The sequence below is a fragment of the Vombatus ursinus genome, unplaced genomic scaffold (assembly GCF_900497805.2).
Source record: "Vombatus ursinus unplaced genomic scaffold, bare-nosed wombat genome assembly UNPS02010639.1, whole genome shotgun sequence".
Classification (NCBI taxonomy): Eukaryota; Metazoa; Chordata; class Mammalia; order Diprotodontia; family Vombatidae; genus Vombatus; species Vombatus ursinus.
In genome coordinates, this window is record NW_020950417.1 from 3,680,865 (window position 1) to 3,690,528 (window position 9,664).

At 37.5% G+C, this 9,664-nt stretch overlaps 1 protein-coding gene across 3 annotated transcripts in view; it reads left to right on the forward strand.

Annotated features, from left to right (window-relative positions):
- Positions 1-8,662, forward strand: part of THBS2 (thrombospondin 2) — a 58,517-nt gene extending 49,855 nt beyond the window's left edge. For all 3 annotated transcript variants that reach the window (XM_027854830.1, XM_027854831.1, XM_027854829.1), the window contains one exon: positions 8,593-8,662. In XM_027854830.1, coding sequence (XP_027710631.1) covers positions 8,593-8,618 — 26 coding nt within the window. In that variant the 3' untranslated portion in view covers positions 8,619-8,662. The remainder of the gene's footprint in view (positions 1-8,592) is intronic.
- The last annotated feature ends 1,002 nt before the right edge of the window (positions 8,663-9,664 follow it).

The following is a 9,664-nucleotide window of genomic DNA, read 5'->3' on the forward strand; positions in this document are numbered from 1 at the left end:
TTATTGTTGTTTTGGTTTTGTAATGTTTTCAGTCTTTCTCAGTTCATGCTTCTGATTTTTGGAACTGTATCCCCAATTCCAAGTAAGGGTGGGGGAGACTTCATTAAATGTCACAGTTGTCATGGCCGTGTAGGATTTTGGTTATTGGGAGTTGTTTGATTGAAACAGTACATCAGTGTGGGACAATGATGTTAATATTTAGACTGTACCATATTTTCCTTTGTAAATTATTTATGATGATTTTCTTTTAAAAAATCCTTCTTGTCCAGATTGATGAAACTGCTTTGTTTTGCCAAAGAATGTAAATAATTATTTATTTGTTTACATGGACAAAATTTTACCTTTGAAGTCCTTCATTTAGCTAGAGACTCATTTTTATACTTTAAAGATTAATAATGAGAAATAAATTGTAAAAAGGTTTTATATAAAAGTTTCTCTCTTCACCTTTTTTTATAAATTGAAAGGACTCCTTTTTTGGGAGGGTAGAAAGAGGAAAAAAGAATCAAACAGAAAAGATAACTTTTTTAGCTCTGTTACCTAAATATGCCTGTTGCTCAGTTACACGTTGCTTCAAATATGTTTCTCAGAGGGTAAACTATAGGTTTTCTGGTCCCTTATGGAGACACTCTTCTTTTGCACAGGTCTCATATTATCCCACAGAACCTCCCAACACTTTATGATCCAGTCAGTTAAAAATTTACCCCTGCTGTTTCTTGTCATTGTCAAACAAAGTAGGGAGCATATTTTTCACAGAGGATATTGGCAAGCATAAGGAGAGTGATTCAGACAAATTCAACAACACAAGGGACACCCCTCACTAATACAAACTGTACTTGACTTGACCCAATCAGACACTAAGAAAAGAAAGAAGGATCACATTTTCTAGGCAAAGAAATTTAAAATCTTATTGTGCAACAACAAAAAAAAAAAACCCAACCCAACAACACCCAAGTATTTTAAGAAAATAACAACATGATAATTTAGTGTGGTAGTCCCCAAAGGCTCCTCCTCATTTTCTTGGACAGACTGTGATGAATTAGGAGGAAAACAAGAGGTTGGGGGATGGAGGAAGGAAAGAAATATGAGAGACAGAGAGAGAGAGAGAGAGAAAGAGAGAGAGAAGGGAGAGAAAGAAGAGAGGGAGAAGAGAAGAGGAAGAGAGAGGAGGAAAGGAGATAAGAGAGGAGTCAGAACAAAGGGAGAGTGGGAACAGAGAGGTAGAGGAGAGAGAAGGAAGGAAGGAATACTAGAGAGGTTGGGGAGAGAAGATAGAGTGAGGGGAGAGATAGAGGAGAGCAAAACAAAAGGAAAGAGAGGAGAAAGGAAGAAAATTGAGACTAAAAGAGGAAGAAAGAATGGGATGTAAATAATGTAAAAAAAACCCAAATATATTCAGTAGAAAACTTATGTTAGCTACATCAGCACTCAATCCAAAAATGAAACAGGAAAATAGAATATGACCATTCTTTTTTCTCTTTCTTTTTAAATTTTTTTGGAGAAGGGAATGCCTTTTTATTTTTTTCAACTTTAGGAAGTTTTTTTTTATTATTAATTCTTTTTGATTTATCAATAATCACTTCCATAAACTTTTGAGTTTTAAATTTTTCTCCCCTTCCTTTCCTCCCTCCCCAAGATGGCTCACAATCTGATATAGACTATACATATACATTTCTATTAAACATATTTTCACATTAGTGATGTTGTAAGTAAGAATTAGAACTAATAGCAGGAACCATTAGAAAGAGGAAACAAAACAAAACAGAAGAAAAAAATAGCAAATAGTATGCTTTGGTCTGCATTCAGACTCCATAGTTCTTTCTTTGGATGTGGATAGCATTTTCCATCATGAGGCCTTTGGAGATGTCTTAGATGAATATGATCATTCTTGATAGGAAGTGCTGAACCCAAGGCCCTAGTGATGGCAGTAGTTACAAAATGTGAAGGGTTTATTGTCTGAATTATGAGTAAAAAAAAGCTAGGTCCTATGGTGAGTACCATATTATCATAGACTTAAAGGTGAAAGAGACTTAAAATATCCTAAGAAACTTATAATAATCTAAGAAACTTATCCAGAATATTGTGGAGAGGACTGTTTGCCAGGTATAGGAGTGACTATATGACTTCTGAGGTCCCTTACAGATCTGAAATTTTCCTATTTATTCATTCATTCAGTCAATCAATCAACAAACATTTATTGTGAACCTACTGTGTGTGCTAGATGCCGAGGACACAAATGAAAATTAATGAATCTGTTCTCATCCTCAAGGAATTTACATGCAAATTAAGGAGACAGGCACATACCAGTATATACTCTCTCTCTCTCTCTCTCTCTCTCTCTCTCTCTCTATATATATATATATATAGAGATATATACACACACCACACACACCTACTAGTCCTTTTTTTAGGGTGCAAAGGGAGTATTTGGAAAGGCCTCATGTGGGTAATGGTGTGATGAGACTGATCTTTGTAGGAAGCTAGGGATTTGAAGAAGTGAGGAAGGAGCACATTTCAGGCCTAGAGAGCAACCTGTGTGAATGTATGGAGATGGAAGATGTAGAATCATATCTATGGATCAACAAAAAGCCTACTTCTACTGGGCTACCAAATGCATGAAGAGGACAAATATGTTAACAAACCAAGAAAAGTAGATTAGAACCACTTGGCAAAAGGTTTTGTCAAACAGAAGTATTTGTTTTTGATCTGGGAGATGAGGTGGTTATGGGGGCTATAAGAAGCCACTGGAGCTTTTTGATTAGGGCAACGGCATAGTTAGGCCGTGTTTTTGGAATATCGCTTGATGAATTGGAGAAGAGAGAAACTAGAAGCAGATAGATCAATTAGGAGGTGATTGTATTCATCTAAGTGAGAAGCAAAACATCCCCAACTAGGGTGATGGCCAAGTGAACACAACTAAAGGAACAGATAGTGAGGGATGTTATGGAGGCAGAATTGACAGGATTGGGCAGCAGATTAGATATGTGGTGGAGAAGCAGTGAGGAATTCAGGATGACTCAAAGACTGCACACCTGAGTGATTAGAAGGTCAGTGGTCTCCTTCACAGGGATAAGGAAATTCAGGAGAGGGGTGGGTTTTGGGGGAAAAGATGGTGAGCTCTGTTTTTGGTTATGATGAGTATGAGAAGGCTACAGCACATTAGTTTAAGATTTTTCAAAAGGAAGTTGGTGAGGCTGGATGAATTTCAGTCATCCTCTGATATGACTCTACTAGACTCATGGGGCCCTGCCAGGAGACATTTGGATGGGACTTAACACAAATATACTAAAAGAAACAGTAACTTTAGGGAAATCATTTAGCTATATACGAGGGCTGTAGGTGGCTAGGTCTAAACGTAATGGCTCCATCTCCTCTCTCTCTCTCTCTTTCTCTCTCTTCAAAATGTCAAGGGTGAGTTATGGTTTCATTGGGGCTTTCCCAGTCATAACTATAAACAATTCCTCCTTAGGGAAACTTTGAGTGAAGGTCACTGGCAGACAACTGTTTTGAGAAGTAATACTGTTCTTGCTTGAGGTTCATCAAATATGCTCTGTTATTTCAAGAAGGGGCAGAAAGAACACATTCATAGACATACAGGCTTTTTTAAAAATAAAAATGCTAATGATTTCAATTAGATTTGTGGGCCAAAATAAAATCAGAAGGCTACCTCCCAAAGGATATGAGATTAAAAAATTCTTAAAAAGATTCAATGTTTAGAGATGTCCATCAGCTGTCCCTCAAGCAGCTGTTGCTGGTTAAAGCTGTAGGCACCCAGTCACTGGGAAAATAAGGTAGTTCCTGCTGTATGTCTGGTTGGGAAGGTTCTATTCAGTTCTGAAGAACCCTAGACCAGCTCCAGACTAGGTCAGGTCACTTGAGGACACCTTAGACTGACTCTCAATCTAGGGATATGGACCACAGGATGTACCAAATGGCATAGTGACTTTTGCTCTGCCTGCCAGTGAAATTCCCTGAGGAGTACTCAAATGATATATTATGTTTCTTGAATCCTGCCAGTGACTTGCAACTGGTAAAACTAATTGATGCGACTGAAATCTGTTTCTTCTGTAGGTGAATTCAGAGAAATTTAATAGGTGGTTTCTTTTTTAATTAAATAAGTGAAAATGTATTTATCTAGCACTTATTAGACGCTACTAATCATTGAGGATACCAAGACAAAATGATATAGTCCCTGCCCTCAAGGGTCTTTCATTCTATTGGGAGAACACATATGATGGTGGTGGTGGTGGTGGTGGTGGTGGTGGTGGTGATGAGGGAAGAGAGTTGTTTTCCTTTGTTTTGTTTTCCCCTGTGGAGTTATAAAGAATGGTGAATATAGCCACAGGGCAGTCACTTTACATTCTCCAGAAGTAGTGGTAATATTAATTGATTCTTACTTCCAAAGCAGAAGGTAACAGTGAGAGGTGACTCTAGGGTGAGGGTATATGGTCCAACAGTGACAATGGCAGAGTGTCCTAAGGTGTCTGGGGCAGATGGTTGTGAAGCCTCGTCTGGGACTAGCCAAGGATGTAGCTCACATGACACTGTTCTAGAGGGTGTGTGTGTGTGTGTGGAGGTGTGGGGTGGAGTTGGGGGAGAAAGAGGCAGATGCAACAGTAAGGCAAATGGCAGCTATATCAAGACATACAGGGTGGATGGATATGAAGCATGGTTTAGGGCTAAGCAGATAGAGTAATTTTAGGTGAATTTGCATTTACTCATTAGCTAATCAAACTCAGCCCTAAGAAAGAGCTTCAATCTGAACAGATTAACTCACTTAGGGAAGGAGGCATGTCCTCTAGTCCAGAGGGCACTATTTCAAGATGGAAGAAGGGGAGGAACAGCAGAAGGGAGTGTGTCAAGTTGTCCCAAGAAGTCAAGTCTTTGACCATCTTTCTCTGGAGTTGAATGAAAATGTAACTAAATAGGTATTATTATAGAGTAGATTCAGAGGAGAAAATAGTAAGGTCAGCTCTTCGGTATAAATGAACAAAGGTAAGAAGATAGATTTGGACCAAACCAAATCATGGAGTAGTAAGAGAAGTCTGAGGGACTTCCCATCTAATGTTCTACTCAACTCACCTATGACTCCTCTCCAGAGGTTAGCCTTCCATCTGACCATACAATTCTTCAGTTTTACCAATTTAAAATGTCTTCTTCTCTACTTCACTCCAGCCACACAATAGTAGGTCATATCTTTCACCACACAATGTCTTGGACTTGCATCATCTCTAAGACTTGTAACTGAAATTTCCCTTTTTCTCTGATTGCTTATCCATTTTCTAAGCCACTTTGAACCTAATCTTCACCTTTATCATTACCTGTAATCCTTTGACCCAAATTATTGTTCCCAACACACTTCTTGTTCTTTACTGTACTTCTTTCTATACCCAGCAAAAAGATAGAGCAAATAGACAGCTAGATAGGGAACCAAGAGAAAGTAATGTCATGGAAGCCAAGGGAAGAGGGCATGTTTGCAAGAAGATGTAGTCAACTATGTCAAAAATTGCAACAGGTTATTCTCTGTTTCTTCAGCTGTCCCTCCACCCTCTTCTCACCATTCTTAATGTGAGTGTTACCCAAGGGCTTCTTCTCTCATCATATTCTTATCTTGGTAATGTCATTCATAATCATCACTTCTTTATGTGATTGGCTCTCAGATATATGTCTTTTATCATGACTTCTATTCTGAATTCTGTATCTACATCTTTATCTATAAAGTATCTCTGCCTGACTGCCCTTTGGATCCTCAAACTCAGTATTTAAAATACTGAGTTTATTGAAGCAGATAGATGGCACAGTGGATAGAGCTCTAAGCTGAGAGTCAGGAACACCTGAGTTGAAATCCAGCCTCAGACATATACTGGTTGTGTGACCCTAGGCAAGTTACTTAAACTCTGTTTGCCTCAGTTTCCTCAAATAAAATGGGAATGATACTTACCTTTCATGGAAGGATCGAATGAGATAATTTTTAAAGCACTTAATACCAGGCCCAACATATAGTAGTGCTGAATACATGCTTGTTTCCTTTCTTTCTTTTTATCATCCTTATTTCTTATGCCAGTTTTTCCTTCTGACTTCAAGATGTCTGCCTATGGAACCACCATTCTCCTTGTTCTCCATTTCAGATCCTTGGTGTTATCTGTTACTCTTCCATCCTTCTCATTTCTCACATGGAATGAATTGTAAGATTCTGATCTGCACTTCTAATTAATCACTTACTCTTTTTTCTCACTACCATTATGATAAAATAGGGCTGTTTAGTATCTGCCTAGATTATTGCATTTATTTCCTAATGGGTCTTCTCAACTTCCTTCTCTATTCTTTAAACTACTGCTAGAATAATCATCCTTATGTACAGATATGGCCATATCACCTTTCTACCAAAAAATCTTCAGTGGTATTCTTTTGTCCATCAAATAAAATTCAGACTTCTTTGCTGGAATTAAGGGGCCCCACAATCCTGTATCACCTTACTTTTCCAGTATTGTCTCATATGCTTACCTCCATATGAAGTCTATTCCAGCCACACTGGCCTACCCTGTACCATAAACATGTCTTATGTTTTTCTACTTCTGAGAATTTGCTCATGCTGTATCTTGTGGCCAGGATACTTTCAGTTCTCCTCTTTACCTGTTGAATTCTACCCAACTTTTGCAGCCCAGCTAAAATTCCACCTCCTCCATGAAGACTTCTTTGATCCTTCCACCTTTTAATGATTTTGTGTAGTAATGAATTAGAATTCACATACCAGTTTTGATTTGCAACTCTCTAATATAGTCAATATGCAACACTGTGATTATATTTATTTGCATCTTTTCCTATTACTAAATTGTAAGCTCCATGAGGACTTGCATTTTACTTATTCTTTCCAATCTTTATCACAGTACTCTGCACATATTAGGGGCTCAATAAATATTTATTTGAAGAAGGAACAAAAAGGGCATGTGCTACTTGAGGAAGAGAATTTAAGGATCCCTCAGAGTCAACATGGGTTCATTAAGCACAGGCCCGCTAACATTTAATCTAATTTCCTTTTTTAATAGGTTAATGATAAGTTTTGATAGATTGATAATCTATCACCCATAGATTAGAAAGATACCATAGACACAAAGAATCTTTATTAAACAAACCATTTGACAGAATGCCCCATAACAAAGGGAGAAGTTGTGGGGGAAGACCATGATATTCTGGGCATAAAAAGTATTTTTTTATAATCTTGTAGTTGGATATGAGTCTGAATTACAGCTTTAAGTTAGCACATTAGAAGAGAGTCATGTTAACAGCAACCAAAAAGCCAGAGTGAAAGACAGGAACAAAAGGGCAGACACAGATACAGAAAGGGCAAAAGAAAGGGAGAGAGAGAGGGAAACAGATAAAAAGATAAAGAGATAGACAGTAACAGAGAGTCAGAAATAGAGAAAAATACAAACAGAAAAGGCAAAAGAGAGGAGGAGAGAGAGGGAAAGAGAAAAAAGATAAAGAGATAGATAGTATAGAGAGACAGAGAAAATACAGAGACAGACAGGAAGGGAAAAAAGAGAGGGAGAGAGAGAAGGAAACAGAGAAAAAGATAAAGAGATAGTAACAGAGAGACAGAGACAGAGAAAAAATACAGAGACAGAGAAAGTAATAGCAAGAGAGCATGAGGGTCATCTGAAAATTCCTTATAAAGAATTCAAGATTTCTGCCAGTTTGGACTTGTGGGAAGCAACTGTCTTCTGCCAAAATAATCATGCCTTTTCTTGCTGGGAGAGGAGGGGATGATAACTTTCAAATTTGCCTTTGGGATTTATAGCTTTGCTGGATTAACATTTCTGGCCTCTGAAAAAGCTAACTGTTTGATAGCTTAACCATCTGTCCTCGTATTTTTTTTTCATTCTCCCAGGATCATTATTTCACTGAAACACAATATATGTCCATCTTTAACCTGACACCTGAGAAGAATGTACTTTTTCTTAAACCTCTAGTTCTGGGCTATTGATGGACAAGTAGACCTTACTTTATTGAATGAATGAGTTCTAGAAAAATTCAATTCAATAAATATTTACTGAGTATTTAATATGAGCTATATGGAAGTATAAAATGTTGCATTTTGTAAGGAATTTTTGATCTAATTGGCATTCTGTGTCACTTAATGAGCTATTCTTTTTGCTTTTTTATTGCATGATTAATTTTAGAGTCTCATCACTCTCTTCAAGGATTTATCAAAACAATTGCTATAACTTCCACTGGGTGAAAATGTTATACTTATTAGGACCAATTAAAGCCTAAGCACATGAAAGAGTCAGTGACGATATAAAATATTACATGACCAAATGTCAAGATGAGTGCCTACAGTTAGAGATAAATTCAATTATATTGTATCAGTAGTGAAGTGAATCCCTATTAAAAAGGTTAATCCAGTATTTTAATACCCCAATACTTCAATGTATCTGCATGTTCATTGATGTAGGTACTATCTACAATGATGTCATAGCAGCCCATCCATGCATACTCACTTTGTATAACTTTTGTTCATGTCCTACCATAAATCTTCCACTGGTTCACCCAATGTTATGGGTCCTTTTATCTATTTTTTTTTTGACATTTTAGGGATACCAATGGAGAATGAAGGCTAATCACTGAGTATCCCTTGACATCTGCCAAAAAGAATCGTTCAGGAAATTACTTTGTAAAGTGAATAATTCTTTTTTAATAAAAATGATTTTCATATAACTTACCTGCTTTTTAATTATAGATTCAACCAATCAAGAAACATTTATTAAGTCTGCCAGGCACTGTGCTAAGTGCTGAGGAATTCAAAATGAGGCAAAAGAAGTCCCTGCCCTCAAGGAGCTTACAATCTAATGGAAGAGACAACATGCAAACACATTTTTACAAATCAAGCTGTGTACAGGATAAATAGGAGATAGTTAACAGCTGGAAAGCACTGGAATTAAGAGGAGTTGGGGAAAGCTTCCTGTAGGAGGGAAGATTTTAGCTGGGACTTAACTGAAGCTAGGGAGGTCAGTAGTCAGGGCAGAGGAGGGAGAGTGTTACAGGAATGGGGAACAGCCAGAGAGAGAATGCCTGGAGCCAAGAGATGGAGTGTTGTTCATGGAACAGTTAGGAGGTCAGTGTCAGGGGATCAAAGAATATTTGTTGGGGAGTAAGGGTATAAAAATTCTAGAAAGGTGGGAGGGGGACTGTAATCTGTTTGGTTTCCATAAAGGAGGCTAAGAATGCTTTGCTATTCTCTTTGGCAAGAAAATATTGTTCAACAACAAGAGTGACCTAGACATGTAAAGATATTCTGGATGGTAGAATTTTAAGAATATTTGTATTGATTGCTTCTAATTTTCAAAGTTAACAACTGGTAAAGAATCATATGTGTATAGTAAAAAGAAAATGTCCCTTAGCTATAAAAAGAGCAGCAATCCAATCAAAATGCTAATTTGATCTGTTAGTAATCTGTGATTTACTGTGCAATAACTGATAGAAATCAGTGTGAATGCTGACCCTTCTATGATGTAGTGATCAGTTGCTGTGGGGGAAAAATGCACAACCTTGTAGCCAATCTGGTGATGGGCCCCTAGGAACTTACAAAGTTGGTGCTTGGACAACAGATAGATAGTAATACTTTGCATGGCCTATTCTCTAAATCTCCCCAGTGTGACTGGATCTG